Source organism: Physeter macrocephalus, chromosome 18 (assembly GCF_002837175.3).
Source record: "Physeter macrocephalus isolate SW-GA chromosome 18, ASM283717v5, whole genome shotgun sequence".
Taxonomy (NCBI): Eukaryota; Metazoa; Chordata; class Mammalia; order Artiodactyla; family Physeteridae; genus Physeter; species Physeter macrocephalus.
The window spans coordinates 52,702,211-52,720,939 of record NC_041231.1 but is presented as its reverse complement, the minus strand read 5'-3'; the positions used below and the strand labels follow the sequence as shown (position 1 = coordinate 52,720,939).

Below are 18,729 nucleotides of genomic sequence, written 5' to 3'. Positions count from 1 at the left end.
TGTTCTTATGCTTTTCTATAGTTAATACATTTCAATATGTTTTAATTATCGGAAAGAAAAGCAAAAAAAATTTTTTTCTAAGTAGGCATACAGAAATTGGGTTGCTTTAAAATGAAACAAATACTCTTTTTTACTCTTTCCTTCTGACATTGACCTAGCTCCGAAAATTCCCATAAAAAATATTTCTGATGTTGTATTAGTACGAAGGGGGGTGGAAAACCTGCAGGACAGTATTAAACACTTTATTTTGAGGTTGGTGGTGGATCTTCTGTTAATGTGTTAAAGAGATGTGTATAGAGTCCATATTGTCACAGCTCAAAAACAAAACCAAAAGCAGTTAATATACTGCTAAATTTTTTAACCTCATAGCTTCAAATATGAATGCAATTCTTGGCTTGTAATGAAAATGTGACAATGTATTGTCTTTTATACTCCTAAAATTATAAGGATACAGTTATTAAGTATAAGTTTTATTTATAGTTCTCTAAACTACAGAGGACCATATATCTCTATTATTGAGCATATTTAGCTTAGTATATTCTGTATTTTGAATGTGTAACAACTTTGAATTAGCAATCATTGCTGTTCAGGGCAAATGTATGTGATTAATTTAAGACTTTTCATAGAATGCAGTATGTTGGATGCTTTAGTTTATGAAACTTTTGCATTTGTAGCACTCTTATCATTCCTTTGATCGGAAATGGGGACAGATTCAGAAGTGGCTGGTAGGCCAGGATTGCCTGCCCTGCATGTTGTGATCAGTTGCTGAAATATGCAGTCTCAAAGTAAAACACTGACTAATCGTTTGCCAAGTAGGAGTGTTTGTCTTGTTTGAACCTAAAGGTCAGAGAGTGTCTCTTCTGCCTGTAGTGGACCAAGTGTGTGCTTGGAGTCCAGCCATTTCTGTTGTAGTTACAGCCTCACACTCATCTCATGAATGCTCCTGACCAAGAAAGATTGAGTAGATGAATGTGTTTTCTTTCTATGGGTTTGTTCTTCTGTCCCTCAGATTTGTCCCTCCACCCCTCTCATTCCTTCCACCGCCCTCCACCCCGCCTCTCCTTTCCTGTTCTCTTCTTCCTTTCTCTCTTTTTTTTAAAAAACTAAGTCAGCAGGGTTTTCATTGAGGGATGACCCAAGTCATTCTTTCATCTCCTCTGAAAATTACTTTTTTTGTTTTACCATCACTCCCAAATTTGTTAGCTACAAGAGCAAATTGCAACCAGTAGAGTATTAGTTACTGTGAATCATTCCTAAATTTGAACTTTTTTCAGTGTTCATAAGTCTCCCCAGCTGCCTCCTATTGCAGCGGTTCTTAGCTTGGAATGTGAATAGGTGTGGGGGATGGGGCATGAAGCCTTAAAATCTCAGGCAAGGATTTGAGTATATGTATGTTTTCATGTGAAATGCCCACAGGCATTTTTATCATCAGATTCTCAAAGGAGTCTGTGATCCTAAGAGGTTAAGAACCACTATCTAATTGTTGCTGAACAAGCAACTTTCATAAACAAATCCCTTCTAGAATAGCATTCTAAGGTATAACCAGAGTGAAAATATTTATGACTGTATTGACCTACACATTTAAAACTTAATCCTACTTCTCATTGTGATATTTTAGAAAAGAGAGAAAAAAGATGTTTGGTTGCTTAAAATTAAGCGACTCCTCATGTATGTGTTTGTTATTTTGGAGTGGAACCTGTCCTTTCTTGTTACTAAAGCTAGCTTAATTATTTTTATTTAAAGTGTCTTCTGCATGTAACTGGTTTAATATTACTGATGATGTCTTAAAAATGTTTGGTGTGACTATAAGAAATCGGTTTTACTTACAAAAATGGAAATATTAATTTCTTCTTTTAATTATGTATAATAGTTCTCAAATTAAATTGCCTAAGATTTTATTGTCTTAGGGCAGACCAAAACATTAAATAAGAAGAAAAGCCTAAGTTAAAAGTTTAATATTTGATTCCTATATTTAAAGGCCATGAAGATAAACATATTTTTTATCTCTGTGAAAGGTGTGCAGGTCAGGCAGTGAACGTGCTAGATTTTCATGGAAGGGGGTTAGAGGCTTAAAATGCAGGTGGCAACTAACCCAAGTCTTCAGTATTAGGTAGGATTTGGACATGCAGGGAAGGTGGGGTTTAGTTTTAGATGGGAATAATTAACACTCTAACCCCTTCTGACACTTGCTTTTACTGCTTTAAAACTGATTTTTCCTCTCACTTCTTATCTTATCCTTGTCTCTCTGGCTGCTTTCTGTCTATGAGCTTATAGTAGAAGTTGGCATGTGATAGTCACAATATAAAATATAAATTACTAATAAATTTATAATGAAATAAATAATGTATATACAAACAATTGGATTGTCAGTTATTAGAAGGAAGAATCTTCCTATATTAAAAATTTCTCTTAATTTTATTACTTTTTCATCTGGGGGTAGGCTGTTGGGATGTGAATAGGGAACCCGAGGGCGTGAGGCTCAGGAATGAAGCTATCGTTGCGTGCATATCTGTGTGCCAACACTGTGCTCATTCTTTTTATATATGTGTTCATTCCCCATTATAAGATAGGTACACTATCTCCATTTTATACATAGGCGATAAAGGATTGGTGAAGTAAACAACTTGCTTCGTTGTGACAGACCCAGAATTCGAAGGGATATGAGAGGGTGCCCCATGTGCTAATAATGAAGTGGGAGGTAGAAGGACCAAGAAGAAAAGGGCCTATGTCTCTCCGGGCTTCCAATTGGTCTTAGGTTAGCCAGTGCTTCTGTTTATAACCTGGATGTCTGAAGCAGTGGCATGTTGGTGACCTGAAAGAGTAAATGCAGTTTCTAAAGTTTCCTAATTTAAAACTGAGGGAATGGCTGCAGCCTTGAATTAAGTATTTGTTGTCAGAGAAGATGGCCAGGTGTATTCACAGGGCTGTGGGCTTTTTTTTTTTTTTTTTAATAAAACCACTTCATCCTCAGTCCAAGTGAACTTTTAAAAACAGAATATATTTTATTTCCATTAATTTAACTTAAATGTATCAAAACATAATTTTCCAGAAAGCTTTAACAGATAAATATCCATCTTTAAAGGCATTGTCCTGTTCGTTCAGCTTTGGATCCTTTAAACTAATAAGGAGACTCCCAGGACAATGAAAATGTTTTGTTTTCCTGAGGTGGAAGAGAGGGATACTCTGCCTTGTAATTGGTACCTAAGAACACGGTTTGCTGAAATTTTTTCTATTGGCTTTCTGATGCTAGTAATTCAAGAAAAGCCAATTGGCAGTTTTAATACTACTCCAGAAATATCTGGGAAAGGAAACTTTTTTCTTTTTCTTTTTTTGTATTCCAGAGGAGGAGAAAGCTCTGAGTAAAAACTGGGATACCTTGCCATTTTCTTCATGTTCTTTCTATGTAATCGGTCTGGATTTAGCCGGTATAGTTTCAGTGGTCTGGTGAGTCAGAAGATATGAATGCTGATCCCAGCTTTCTGACTTTGTTGATCCCTAATCTTTTTGTGTGCAGGGTTTTTTGTACTGTAAAATGAAGGGATCAGACTAGATGATCTTTAAGAATCCTCTAGCTGTTAAAAATAATTCTAGAGTTGGTGCTAGGGTCTTTTCTTTTATACAAGGGTTTCCTTCTGTTTCTTCCTATTTGCCACTGTGCAGAAGTATTCCAGGTAGAGGGAGTAATTTAAGACTACCTGAATACCTGCCTTTCTGGAGAAGAGTAGTGCTCCATGGCAGACTCTTAGTAAAATATGTGCTTTGAGTCTTTTTTGGTGTAATAAAAATTTGCTTTGAGCTTCCCTTACTGTTTGTATGGTTGCCACTAGCCATATGTGTATAATTAGGTTTGGACTTAAATTGATTAAAATAAAAAATTTCGTTCCTCAGTTGTACTTCTAGCAGTTCAAGTGCTCAGTAGCCACATGTGGCTAGTGGCTACTGTACTAGACAGCACAAACAGAGAACATTTCCATTGTCACAGAAAGTTCTGTTGGATAGTGGTTGTTTAAGGGGTTGTTTATGACTATGGAATAAACTGTATTCTCTCAGTTTAAATTAACCAGCCTGTATGGGTTTACATTTTATTCTGTAGTTCTTCTGAACTCTTTTTAGGCCATTTTTTTCCAAATGGGGCTAAAAAGAAAGCTGTGTAAATCTAGGGGTATATCAATACTTAATAAGGTATTGTTATTTAGGATTATTTTTATAATAGGTATAATTAAGAATAAACATGAATTCATCTGTCTGCTGCATCTTTAATGGGCTGTGCTCTTTAGAGGCAGGTTTTTAATTTCTTTCTAATTAATTAATTAATTTTTTATTGGAGTAAAATTGCTTTACAATGTTGTGTTAGTTTCTGCTGTACAATGAAGTGAATCAGTTATATGTATACCTATATCCCCTCCCTCTTGGACCTCCCTCTCCCCCTTCCCCCACCCATCCCACCCATCTAGGTCATCTCAGAGCACCAAGCTGAGCTCCCTGAGCTATACAGCAGGTTCCCACTAGCTATCTGTTTTACACGTGGTAGTGTATTTATGTCAAACCTAATCTCCCAATTTGTCCCACCCTCCCCTTCCCCCACTGTGTCCACATGTCCGTTCTCTACGTCTGCGTCTCTATTCCTGCCCTGCAAATAGGTTCATCTGTACGATTTTTCTGGATTCCATATATATGCATTAATGTACGATATTTGTTTTTCTCTTTCGGGCTTACTTCACTCTGCATGACAGACTCTAGGTCCATCCACATCTCTACAAATGACCCAGTTTCTTTCCTTTTTATGGCTGAGTAATATTCCATTGTATATATGTACCACATCTTTATCCATTCATCTGTCAATGGACATTTAGGTTGCTTCCATGTCCTGGCTATTGTAAATAGTGTAGCAGTGAACATTGTGGTACATGTGTCCTTTTGAATTATGGTTTTCTCAGCGTATATGCTCAGTAGTGGGATTGCTGGGTAATGTGGTAGTTCTATTTTTAGTTTTTTAAGGAACTTCCGTACTGTTCTCCATAGTGGCTGTATCAATTTACATTGGCACCAGTAGTGCAGAAGGGTTCCCTTTTCTCCACACCCTTTCCAGCATTTATTGTTTGTAGATTTTTTGATGATGACCATTCTGACTGATGTGAGGTGATACCTCATTGTAGTTTTGATTTGCATTTCTCTAATAATTAATGATGTTGAGTATCTTTTCATGTGTAGAGGTGGGTTTTTTAAAAGTGCTCTTGTGTAGTAGGTGGAATGAAAAGAAAGGATAGAATAAAGATTGAGCATTAAACCATGTATGTCACCCTAGTACCCCAAATAATACTGGGAGGGGGCATGTAGAATTAACTTGCCTGTGTAGCACAAGGCTCTTTATACTAACCAAGCTAACTAGCCTAGAACTGGTTACCACTTAATAAGCTGTACCTACTCTGCTGGGCTAACACACATGCCCCCCCAGACTTTTGTGGTATGTCACCTGATAATTAAAGAAAGGGAAAAAACTTGCTTGGCTCCTTACAGATTACATGTGTCTATTACATAACAAAAATGTGAATCGGTGATGAATTCCTAAAGATCAGAACACCATATTGGATATTGAATCATTGAATCATAGTGGTGCTTATAAACAGACTTCTGAACAGGTTCGATAAAATGCATCAATGTACACAGCACATGACAACCAAGAGTTCTTTGGACTTGTATTCAAAGATCATGACCAAAATAAAACACTAAATTGTGGTGTTTCAGTTGAATTACTGTTTCTGGATTTGAGATGAATGGTCAGGCATAGCCGTCTGCTCTGCCTGAATGGTGATCGTGGCTGTATCGTCATGGGGTGTTGAAGGATTGATGCATTTTGGAAAAAGCAGTGTTGATTAGCTGTGAACTCAGCTGGACAGTTTTGTGTAGATTCTTAGTCAATGCAAATTACTTTAACACTTGGGACTTTGAAATTCTGATCAGAAGTTTCTTACACTTGATTAGGTTCTAGGACTAGTCATTTAATTTCACGACTCTGTACTTAATGCTCCAGTGCTAGTAGCTGAATATGGAAAAGTTTAGAATTACATTTAATTAGTCAACTGTTTGGAGGATTTTTTTTTTGGTCAATTTTTTTTTTTTTAACAATCTTCATAAGGCATAACTTTTGAGGTAACTTTATCAATTCTGAAATATTTATTCAATTTCTTCTAATTTTAAGTAGTTTTTCATATTAACAACACACAGTCAGGGGCTATTTCATTTAGTTGTTCTCTTCTTTTCCAGTTAGAGTGGTAAAAGAAAAAGAAAAATATTTTTTTGCAATGAGCACAAAATTATAACCCAAATCTTTTTAAAGCAACACATTGTCACCTTACACCACATCTGTAATAAAATAAACATTTCTTCTTGCCTTGGGTAAACATCATAATGAAAAAATAGATCAAAGTCTGCTTCTAATGCTGACCTCAATTTCTGTTTAAGTATACTTGCTTATTTTTATCTTGGTATATTGAACTCCCTTGGTCATATATAGAGTACCTTCTACAAGTGGTCAGATGTATCCATCTATCTATCTATCCATAGATAGATAGATAGCTACACACACACACTTGTTCAAATAAAAACATTGCCGAGATTATTTCTACTTTCTTTCCAACTGAGGGACATGGCTGCCCCAAACCCAGCTTTTGAGGCTGAGCTGTCATACCTCCTGCTGTGGGGATGGTGCTGCTGTGCTCAGCTGTTCTGACCAACAGCCCTCGGCTGAGTGATTAACTCTCCATGTACTTTCTCCTTTCCCAGGATGAGTTGGAAAGGGCCAGGTATTCCCACCGGTCCAGTCATCATCGTCCTTCTCTGGTTTGTAATAACCTACAAACTTGACTCTAATACTTTTCCTTGTCAACTTGCCATAGTCACTCACACACCTTTACTATGTTTGTTTTCATTTTTATCAGGGAGTTGAGGATGCGTTGTCCATTCGAAGTCTTGGCAGTCACAGGGTTGGTATTTTAAGTTGTTTACATCTCCATAGCAAAGCTATCCCTTTGCCTTTTTTTAAAACACAGAAATATTGGCAAAGCTATTTCATTGGAAAATGATGCTTTCAAATTACTGCTATAAGTAAATCAGTTCTAAAATCATGAATATTTTCATCTATTAACATATATTCACTTTTTCTATAAAAGGACCTTCGATTTTGGAAAACCATCACAAAATAATAAGGTTAATTTTATAGAATAACATCGGCATGGTTCTAACTTTCAGATTTTTCCTACTTTCATATTTTTAAAAATGACTATTAAATAAAATTTGTTATTTTGGGGCTTGGGTGACTAATTATAGTTTTATTCAGTGGGAAAATTGAGCTTCTGATTTTAAAAATGCCTGTCTTATCATACTTATAGAAATTATCATGCTTCAACATTTTGATTAACATTTTGTAGTTTGTCTCAAGTTTTTAGTGTACATCATTGTAAATCAAGATAAATGAGAAATCGCTCATCAAAGGCTTGCATATTGTGCCAGGAAACTGACTCTCTTCTTAAAGAATTGTGCTTTAAACCTTAGAGCAATGCTTTTTTAATTTACACATTGATAATATTGTATATGTACTTACATCTAGATTTTTCATCAGTAAAATTATCTTTCTTGCTAAGGTCTATATTTGTTAATTCTCTCCAGGTCTAGTTTTCTTCCTATCTTGTATAATGTATAAAAATACACTATATTAAACTGAGTGTGTTCTGGTATACTAATTATTGATGTGTTTGTATTCTTAAATAGTCTTTTACTCTGGTTATATTTCTTATTGGTGAATGTAATCTACTGTCTTTTTAGAATAAGTAAACTAATTCTTGATTCATAAGTATTTTGGTTAATTATAAAAATTTAGATTTATAAGAATATTAAAAAGCCTTTATAGAAATCTAATCAGTAGTTTAAGAATGATTTTGCAGGGGAGATACTTTTGTTTTTGTTTTGTTTTATTTTTTTTTTAACATCTTTATTGGAGTATAATTGCTTTACAATGGTGTGTTAGTTTCTGCTTTATAACAAAGTGAATCAGCTATACATATACATATATCCCCTTATCTCCTCCCTCTTGCATGTCTCTCCCACCTCCCTATCCCACCCCTCTAGGTGGTTACAAAGCACCAAGCTGATCTTGCTGAGAAATACTTAAGAAAAACTTGTCATGCTTCTCCCTGGAGATATTGTTTTTTTTCTCACAGGGAGTTAGTCAACAGAAGCTTAAAAGTTGAGCCTTAAGGGCTTTGAAAATAATCCCATCTTTCCTCTTTTTAAAAAAATGTATGAGTTTTCCCTTTACTTTTCATTGTAATGTTCATAGTGTGAAGTTTCACACAGTTTTTATCAAGCAGGTTATTTGTAAATTTGTATGGAAAACTTGATTATATATTAGTTTAACCTAATGGTAAAACCATCCAAGTTCAACCTAATTTAGGGGTCTTTAAAACATCTGCAAACAAAAAAAAAAGAAATCTGCAATTAAATAAATGAGGAATTGTTTATCCAGGGTGTCTATAAAGTAATGAGGTTGATTTTCATTTCATGGAAATTATATCATTAATAAATTTAAGATATAACTAGAACTCTCACAGTATTTTATTTCATTATGGTAATTATGAAAATTTGCTGTTATGGGAAAAAGAGTAAAGCTCCTAATTAAAAAAATCAGTATGCGAACTTAAAGATTAATAATAAATTTTACCCTGTAGAGGAGACTTTGGAACTTTACTGTGTGTGAGTGTACATTTAGCACATTTAAAATATTTAGACTTTCTTGGAAATGTCTGATTTGAAATGAAAGCTCACTAATAACATAGTTTAAAAGAAATGTAACTGAGATACGATTTTTTTTTCTCTTAGCTAGATAATATTGGGAGTTCTAAGTTTTCATCAGATTATTTGCTTTTTAAAGTAACTTTACCATCTACATTAAACTGAATATGTAGACAACTTTTGTTCTCTGTAAAAATAATTGTGATGGTTTAAAACACTGACCTAAATTTTATCGGGATTTGCTATATTATTTGGGGGGTTTTGGTATTTCTCTGCCAGTTTTTTTTTAAACTTATGACTGTATATTAAAAAGTCTAAGACTTTTGGACCTTGTATTTGATATATGAACATTAGGTATATGTACCTGGATATGAGGCAGATGTATTTATGGTTTTATGCCACATTCTTAGGACTTTGATCTTTCCTTTTGTCCAGTTAACTTTCAGGTACTGCTTTCTTGAAAGGTGTCCTGCCAGAAGCTATTTGGGCTGGAGATGGTAACAGTGTTATAGACATTCTCCATAAAAATAGAAAGAGCAAAGATAGTTCAAGACTGAATGGTAGGTTTGGGGAAGGAAGATTAAATCAAAGCCCTGAGTCTAGAATTGAAACAATCTGTTTCTTTAAAAAACATCTACCTTAAAAAAAAAAAAAATCTTACAAAGTGCTTGGTCACTGCTTTATACAGTGAAATACAAGAAGACTATAAGGAAGAGATCCAAAATTAGAAAATGAGGTGATCTTGAGTCAGAGTGGTAGAGATACACTGCAGTTTTAATTGGTGGAGATTTTTACTGTTGTTTTTATCAGTTCCTATTTATATATCAGTTGCCTTAGTATAATTTTAATGAAGTTAATTTTAATATGCTTGCAATTTGTGTTTTGTCATTTACTCCTACACTGTTTAATTCCATGGAAGAACCCATCGAAGGACATAATGGGGACACATCGGAGCAGAGCCAGTACACCCAAAAGGAAAGGCATCATGGTGTGTAGCCCAGAGAAATGTGCCGTGTTAGTATTGTGCATTCACTGTTGACTCACAGAGTCCTGGGGGCTTGAGTAATAGGTCCATTCTAACAGAAATGAACACCTGCTGAACTTTGTTTCTACAGCCTGTTTTCTGTACTTTTTAAAAATTTAATTTCCAAATGAAACCTTTGAGGTAACTTTTTCTGAGTGTTAAAAAAAACATTTTTGGATAGATTATAATAGCAAGTTTGGAAACATTTTATTTAGCTAGAGCCCTTAATATTTTCATTTCTCCCTCCTTTGATGAATCATTTGTTTTTAAGTAACATAAATACCAACTGGCACGTATTGGAGGATTCTTTTCGTTTACTCAGTTGTTCTAGTAGCAAGTGGGGTGTCCAAGTTATGGATTTTTCCTACCAGATTCAGCAATTTTTAAAACTACCTGAGGGAATTCCCTGGCAGTCCAGTGGTTAGGACTCCACTCTTCCAATCCCAGGGCCTGGGTTCAATCCCTGGTTGGGGAACTAAGATCCCACAAGTGGTGCAGCATGGCCAAATAAATAAATAAATAAAATTAAACTATATGAGCTCTGCATTGTATTTTGGAAAAGGAAAATCAAAATAGGTCAATTTCAGTTCAACTTATTAAATCTTAAGCTTTTGCAAAAGGCCATTGGTATTACAGAGAGGATAAGAAGAACTAAGACGTGACTGATCCCTTCAATGAACTTATCTGGTTGGGAGAATGGAATAGTTTATATGCAAGAATGTGTGACTTGAGTAATACATGTTTTGGTCATGGGGTTTTTTTTTTAAAACAAAAAAGATATTTTGTTAACTGAGAAAAGACGTTAAGTGAAACTTCCGTAGAGAAGGAACTTTATTTTCAGTGAAATGTTATTCACCACAGTGACATTTTACCATTGCACATCATTTACCACCAAATGCACACCCTTAGGCATTTTAGAAAATTCTGGATAAACAAGATTTTTTTTTACACATGTAATAACACTCTTTATATTCTATTTTCAAGATAATATAAGAAAAGCATACAAATGCAGATATTTTGCTCCAGCACTTTTTAGTATTTATTGCAATATCATTTTCACTGAATTTATACTGGTGGTAAAATTATACCACTTAGCCTTATACTTATGAAGTATATTTTGGGGGGTTTCTGCAATACCTTTTGTAAATGACCATCTCATTGGGCATGAAGGGAGAGCCTTTGTTCTATCTGAACTATTATTTTAATGCTTTATTAGAACTACACTATATAATTTGATCTTCTAGTGTATTTTAAGCTTTTTAAAATTGCGACCCCTATAAAAGGAATGCATTTTACACCATAGTCCAGTATACATATGCAGACATATGCCTGTGTGTTTGTATGTATATAAGTATATAAAATATATTATAGAAACAGAAGTTTCCCAAAATAATATTTACTCTTACTGTTCATGATAAACTCTAGTATTTTCTCTTCTGTTTTATTTTTTTTAATGCTGGTTGAACCCATAAATTGATTTTATGAACTAATGAGTTGCAGTCCACACTTAGGAAAACATTACTTTAGATCAGGTTTTTGAATAGTGTTCCCTAGAATCCTAAATGGGTATAAAAGTTGCAAAAGAAAGATATTTTTACCAAACTACCTGAGGAACTTGTTTATTGCTTTTGTTTTATGCATTGTTTTATACATTGCTCTTCTGGGTCAGATTGCTTTAAAAAATCTGAGCTAGAATGCTTAAAATATAAAGTTAGGAAACCACAAATCTGAGTAGTTAGTTACTATTTAATTCAGTTTCTTGGATTTGAAATGTGGTATTACACATATTATTTTTGTAAAGACCCTACGTGAAATGTGTTTTTTCTGGTCTTGTCATAAATGTATGTAATCCACACTTTACTCCGGCCAAGTTTCTAGTTTTGTTTACTGTTTTTCATAGGGAAAGTTCTTGAGGAAGGAAGTTTTTCAGGTGTGTGCACAAGCAGATACAAGGGAACTCTCCCCCTTTTGATGCTGCAATTGTCTTTTTGTTTGTTTGCTTTTTGTTTTTGTTTTTTTTGTAAGCTGTATTATACTAGTTATGTGATCCTGCTTCATTGCCTCTCCATGCCTTGCTTTTGCCATGTTTCAAATAACGGAAAACGATGGTGACAGACACAATAAGAAAAAGTAAAACTTCTTTTGACTTCAGAATGCTTAATTCCTACGTTTAAAGGCTTCCTTGGGTGTTTTGTGCTACAGTGTACTGGGATGAATCATCTCACCATTACTGATTATAAATTCTGTTTTTGAAAGAGAACATGCAGTTTTTGCTGTACGTATAGTTTAGCAATAACCTATACTAGGAAAGAATGAGGGGGAAGAATATTCTTTAATTCAAATGTCACAGCCTTTGTGTTTAATAATTTTGGGCTTTTAAAATAGTGCTGGATTTTTAATAACTTTATGAATGTTACTTTTTCCCCTCTTTATATTTCTGATTTTGGAAATACAACCAACTTTCACCTTTTCCTGAAATCCAGTATGATGCTTTCAAGGATACATCGTCAAGACTTTCATCATTAGTATGTAGTGCATAACTTTATGTTAAATGTAGAGTTTTACTTTATAAACACCTGATGATGCTAATCATAGATTATGACTTTTTCATAGGTTTGTTATGATGTTTGGGGGAAACGTATGACTAACAAAGCAAAATCTAGTGTTGTGCAGTTGTGGCATAATTTAGCACTTGAATAACTTTGTCTTTTAGAATATAAAAATTATTTGCTTCCTTATTCAGGACTAAGATTGGTAGTAGTATCTTTTCTTAAAATAATGAACCACCCAGCTGACACATACTCATTGCCCTGGAAGACATGTTTCCAGCAGTGTTTTGATACGTACTGAACTACGGCAGCACAGGCCCTACTGTGTTTCATGTTCTGTGTCACAAGCCAGCAGGTGTGAAAGCATCCAGCAGTGACAGATGACACCTGAAGCATCAGTTATGTCCACTCATTTTTTGCTTGATTTGGTTTTTTTATGGTATGTCATTTTGGCCAAGGAAGTTTAGTTATCGCATGTTTTTCTTGGGTTAATATGTCAATAGATTGCCTGAGTTGCTAGACTATATCAGCAGCTCTTAAATGTTCAGGGTAATGTATAAAAGGAAAGATATGCATATTCTAAAAAGAAAAACGAGTGTATAATTACTGATTAAGGATCTAGCTGTGCATGTTTCAGATGATTTGCGTAGAGCAGACTGTTAATAGCTAGGACCCTTCTAGCTGCACCTCCTCATTACAGGCCAACAGTGCATACCTAGATTGTACTTCTTGTCTACCAATTGACCTGTTTAGTAGTACTGCTGTCCTCTATCCCCTCACATACACTTGGCTCTGTACTCCTAGGAGAAGTTATGTGTTGAGACGGTGCTATCTTCAAAGGACTCAGATGTCAGATTATTGTCTAATGATGCTGCTGCTACTCGAGACAATCCATACCATGTTGGCTGCTTTCCTATGAGCAGCACATGCTGTGGGACCACTAACTTGCGTTAAGAGGACTGTCTCGGGCAATACAGTGTTATGTTTTCTGTTCTCAATCTTGTTTTGATTGATGCACAGGATTGCTTTTTGGCCTTTAGGCAAGGAGGACTGTGGAAGGAAGTAGACTTTCATGTCACTCATACCTTTTTAAAGAAGTTAGTCCCATGGGCAGGGGCTCAAATGAGGCGTGGGGTGAGGGTCCCCACAAATATCCTGCCTGGCTCTGAGTTCTAATTAGTTTTTAGTTGACTAGACACTGAGCTGGATGGCACAGGAGAGGTGAGGGGGAATGCAGGTGTGTAGCGAGGCTGTGTGTCTTAGCCAGTCAAGGGCAGTGAATCATTTACTAACAGGTGGGAAATAGAGTGCATGTAGACTACTCTGTCTCAGGTGGATCTTTCTGTGTATGATTTTAAGATGAATTTTATTAAATTATTTTTAAACTTCACTATATGATCCTTGTGTATTCAATATTTACTTCCAGAATCATTCTTACAGTCACTCTGATGGAATGAAGAAGAGATCTTCTGGTTCTCATAAAGACCCACTGGTTAGTTCTGTTGTGTCTCACATCATAGTATTTTGTGTGGCTGTAAAATTCACTGATTACTTTTATGGAACTTAAGAATTATGACTGCATTGGTGTGCTCTTAAGGCATTATTGAAACTTGATAATATACTGAAACATGACTTACCAGAACTTATTTTAAAATAATTTTGTTTTAATTTACAAGATTTAATATCAAGTTAATATATCTAACCCTAGTGGCTAGCGTTAGGAAAGTGTCCCACGAAGTTCATTAACCATGTATTTTCATTTATGAACTGTCCTTTGGAGGACTATACCTTAAGAATAGGCTTAGTGAGATTCTTATGCCTATTTTAGAAATGTGAATTGATTTAGTTGTGGTATTATAAGTAGTACCAAAGTCACATATAGGTTTCATTCTGAATGATTGTTTTTATAGATTTTATAATTTTGGGAACTTGAAATTAATTTTCCAGTAGAAACAATAAAGTACGCAATGGCAGAGTTCCCATGCTGTCTTACAGAAGACTCTTCAACCAATAATGTAATTAAACTATGGAACTAATAGTGCTCTCCATTCCAGCCGACCTTGCTAAACGTTTCTGTGGAGGAAAAAATGTCTAGAATGCCCATTTGGGGTGCTAGGAACACCTCTTTCCTGTCCGGTTGCTACAGCACTGGCAGAGGAAGTACAGTCCTAAGCTCCCTGCTAACTCAAGGTTCCCGTGGGCAGGGCTCTGACCATTGGTGGGGTGGCGAGAGGGTTGGGAGGCTTTGGCTGGTAGAAATGAGGAAAGGGGAGAGAATGAAATGGAGAGGACGTTAGTGAGATGCCCTGGTGGGGGCAGTGTTGGGAGCTCTGGGGAGAGGTGAGTCCTGGTGCCTCGGGCAGGGCCAGGAGTTTTGAAAAAAATAACTTTAATGATTTCTGTGGCATTGCCAAATAGATTATAAAAGTGGTAATTATTCATTCATCCTGGGTTTTTCAAGGACATTCCTAAGTATGACATGAGAATAAATCATTTATTATTTCCATTCCATTTTGTCTGAGGGTTTATACTCTTGTTTTTAAAGTAAAAAAAAAAAAAATTAACAATGACTTGGTTTGAAAATAGTTAACCTTTAATATTATTCTTTTTTGAGAGACCTGAAATAGTTGTTATTTTCACTTTTACCTAATATGATTCAATGCTTTAAAATCATTGTTTTGGAGGAGAAGGGGTTTGGCAATATCCGATTTTGCCTCTGTGTTTTTAGGTTAACAGCATTTAACCTAAGAAAAATGTATTTAATTTTGCTTTTTGCAGAGTGGCCTCTACTTTGAGCAGAGAAACTATAGCAGTCTTAGACATAGCAAACCCACCTCTGCCTACTATACTCGGGTTTGTCACAAGTGTTTTGGATTCGTGTGTTTTATCCAACTTTAACACATTTCTAATCCCCTGTTTTGCATTTTGACTAGTTAAAACTAATCTGTGAATGACTGTGTATATACTACTTTGTGGTAACTGAATTCACATAGTCTTGAGTGTATCTTTAAATAATGGGAACTATTGAATCACCATGTTTAAAATGAGTACCATTTTTTTCCAGTTTTTTTAATGAAAAATATTTAACATACAAAAAAAGTTCAAAGAATTGTATAGTAACCACCTGCGTACCTACCACTCAGATTCTACAATTGATATTTTACTATATTTCCTTTATCATGTAATTATCTGTCCAGCTGTCCCTCTATCCATCCATCAGTCCATCTTTTTGGGGGGATGCATTTCAAAATAAGTTGTAGGCATCAGTACATATCACAGTGTATATGCCCTTTTATTAAAAATATACATGTGAAATTTTAAACTGTACATGGGATGAGAAGAATGTAATTATATTTAATGTTAGAATCTCTTGTCTTTTTCAAGGCATTTGGCACAGCATACCTTTAAAACACATATTTAAATATATGGCACATAGTACATTTGAAATAATTCAGTTGTCAAAATGTAACTTAGATATTTATGTATCTTATTTTCCATGTCTGATTGGGCTTGGTGAAAAAAACTGAAAATTGTGTCTTGAGATGACATCAGGAAAAAGATTTAATTCCTTTTTTAAAAATGCTGTGCCTTGTTAGTGTGTGGATTCATTGTGACCAGTACAATTTATCTAATTAAACTAAGGCACTTGGTCCATGGCTTGTTGTGAAATACACGTTTTCTAATCTATTTGGGAGAGTGTTTATAGCAATAACTCAGAGCTCATTTACCTGGTTCCCCAATAATCAGGATAAGCCCATTAGATGTCACAGGAGCTGCTGGGGACTGGGATGTGGACAATGTTTGCCACACTCCCTGTGCCATGGCCCTCTTTTCCTGAGTGTTTTCTTAGGTGCCCATCCCATCTCCTAACACTAATGTTCAAAGACCAATAGGACTTACCCATTTATAGGAAACTATTCCAAGTGTTTTGTTTTCTTATCCCTTAAAATTGGTATTCAAAGAGATTTCTAATGATTAGGTTTTTCTCACATTGTGTGTCACTTAACTGCCTTAAACACTCAAGAATTACTAATGAATTATGGAGTATAAAATAAATATGTCTTCTTCTCTCATTATAGTGAGGCTGATTCTCCTTTTCTTTTTCTTTCTTCCTTTTTTTTGTTTTTTTTTGCTTGTTTTGTTTTGTTTCTTAGCAGTCTTCTTCCCTATACAGTGACCCTCTGGCAACATCTAAGAGCTACAGGGTTAGTACTTCCTGAGGAGTATGGTGCCTTCATAGCTATCAGTTGCTTTTCTTGGGGTTAAATCATGTGCTTTCTCCATAGGCCTCCCCTACTGCAAATTCTGGTCTTCTGAGAAGTGCCAGTCTGGTGTGTATTTTCCTCTTCCAATGTGTGTACTCCTGGTGGGGCCATTGTCATGGTGCTGACTCTGGCTTGCCATCTTTCCTCCAGAATAGTCAAGGACACATGGCTTTAATGCTATGTGTACTGCAGACTGTGCTGCCTGTGCTTAAAATACAAAACTTTGGGGGAGCAAAAATGAACATATCATAGTGGTAGATACTGCTGGCTGTTGGTAGGCCCTTGCTTAGAATTGGCTTCCTGTAGAGGGCGTAGACTTGCATGGGTTGCACTACACTTGCATACTTTTGTGAGATGGCTGCCCATGCATGGGATGTCATATTTTGGGGGGAACAGCTGTGGCCTTGGCCATGTTAATACTAGGCTCTAATGGAGCCAGCTGACTAGAAAGACAAAACAGTAGCTCTGTGTAATGTGCGAGTTGGAATTGGTTGCTTTCATGCTGTTGTTTGTTGTCTTGTGGCCTGTTCTAGTGGACTGGGAACCTGAAGCTTTGTACTTAATTTTATCGTAACAGTGGGCAAAATGCTTTCTGTACCTCACTTTCTTTTCTGTTCTATTTCCTCTTTTGAGAGAATAAAGTCGTAAATGTTCTCCTAATTTCATAACATGATGATGAAAGGCAGTGCTGTAACCAGTGGTGCTTTTTAAATGAAGTGTGAGTTTGAAGTTTTAATGAGGCTGACGCAGGAATTTATGCATACACAAATGAGTGTTACCACCTCGGGAGGCTGTACACGTTAACACCATTCTTCAAAACTTTTTTGGAACTAAGTACTGCAAAGAAATTATGTCATTTTCAAAATAACTTTGATGCTGAATAGATAAATGGCATTTCCTTTGTTCTTTAGGCGTCATTGTATGATGGTGGATTATATAACCCTTATGGTTCTCGAACTGTAAGTCTAAGCAGGCGGAGGTGGTGAGGAGGGTGGTGTGTAGGTGGGCACAGTTTACTTACAGAGTCATTTAATCTGACCTATAATTACTCTACAAGCTTTGATCCATCAGCTTGCCAATGGTGGCTCTCACCCAAGCTGCGAGAAGGCACCTGCTGGAAACTGTGGCTTAAAGTATGAAGGCAATACAAGTAGAGAAACCTCTTTTCTGGCTCATTAGTTCCTCAGGAAGAGGCTGGGAACAGCACTTCTCAGGGCCTTTCTTCTCCCTCCTGCCGTGGGCTGCTGGATGGTGAGGGTGGGAGTGAAGTAGAGTTCAGGCCAGGGAGGAACATTTATCTTCAGCTGAGAGCCAGGGGCGAGTTAGGTCCAGGGGCACTGATGTATTCCCAGCAGGAAAAGGAGCTGATCGTTATTGTAAAACCCTTTCTTCTTGGAAACTTTATAGCCATCTGAATACAGTTTTCACTCATCAAGAACAAGTTCAACCCGAAGCAGTCCTGTGGTGAGCTGTCTAGTCTCTTTGCATGCTTTATAGACACTTTTGATTGTTTCATTAATCTGTACTTACCATTCAGAATATTGAGGATGTGGTGTGTTTCACTCTATTGTGCATGGATTATCGTTTTCCTTCAGTACACAAACTCAAGAACTAATTTGTCCTAACCGGTGGTTTCTGTATGAATGTGACTTAAGCACGTAATTTCTTAAATGAGTCTGGAACCAGTGCCATTAGAATTTTTTAAAAATTTATATGTAACTGTCATTTGTGTGGAAATTCTTGTCTTTTCAGTGGTGATAATTCAGACTATGAGTTGGTTGCCCTATCCTTTTCCTTTCTCCTTTTCATCTCTACTTCCTACATTGAACCATTTCACTTGCTTACCAGCCTGTCAGTCAGTGGAGTGGGAGGAGAAGAAATCAAATAAGTCAGCTTTTAAAAATTGCTACAGAAACCTGGGACAATTCTAATCACCCAGTCTTTCTGGAGTATTAAAACTTTTTTTAAAATTTATAAATGTAATATTAGCTTAAGGAAAGTACAAAGTAAAAGTCCTCTGACCCTTTCCTCCTATATCCATTCCCCAAATGCAACCTCTGTTCTTTTTTTTTTTTTTTAACATCTTTATTGGAGTATAATTGCT

At 35.8% G+C, this 18,729-nt stretch overlaps 1 protein-coding gene across 10 annotated transcripts in view; it reads left to right on the top strand.

Annotated features, from left to right (window-relative positions):
* LRRFIP2 (LRR binding FLII interacting protein 2) overlaps positions 1-18,729 on the top strand; it is a 125,436-nt gene that overhangs the window by 41,027 nt on the left and 65,680 nt on the right. For 6 of the 10 annotated variants that reach the window (XR_008615700.1, XM_028479594.2, XM_028479592.2 and 3 more), the window contains 11 exons: positions 675-725; positions 6,784-6,840; positions 6,939-6,983; positions 9,707-9,775; positions 12,295-12,336; positions 13,787-13,852; positions 15,139-15,213; positions 16,515-16,565; positions 16,647-16,691; positions 17,537-17,584; positions 18,033-18,089. The exons of 1 other annotated variant lie outside the window; for it this stretch is intronic. Coding sequence is in view for 8 of the 9 variants with exons in the window: in XM_028479594.2 (XP_028335395.1) it covers positions 675-725; positions 6,784-6,840; positions 6,939-6,983; positions 9,707-9,775; positions 12,295-12,336; positions 13,787-13,852; positions 15,139-15,213; positions 16,515-16,565; positions 16,647-16,691; positions 17,537-17,584; positions 18,033-18,089 (606 nt within the window). In the remaining variant the exon portion in view is untranslated. Of the gene's footprint in view, positions 1-674; positions 726-6,783; positions 6,841-6,938; positions 6,984-9,229; positions 9,348-9,706; positions 9,776-12,294; positions 12,337-13,786; positions 13,853-15,138; positions 15,214-16,514; positions 16,566-16,646; positions 16,692-17,536; positions 17,585-18,032; positions 18,090-18,729 lie in introns of those variants that run through there. 3 more of the 10 variants (XM_028479590.2, XM_028479595.2, XM_028479593.2) reach the window with 3 other exon arrangements.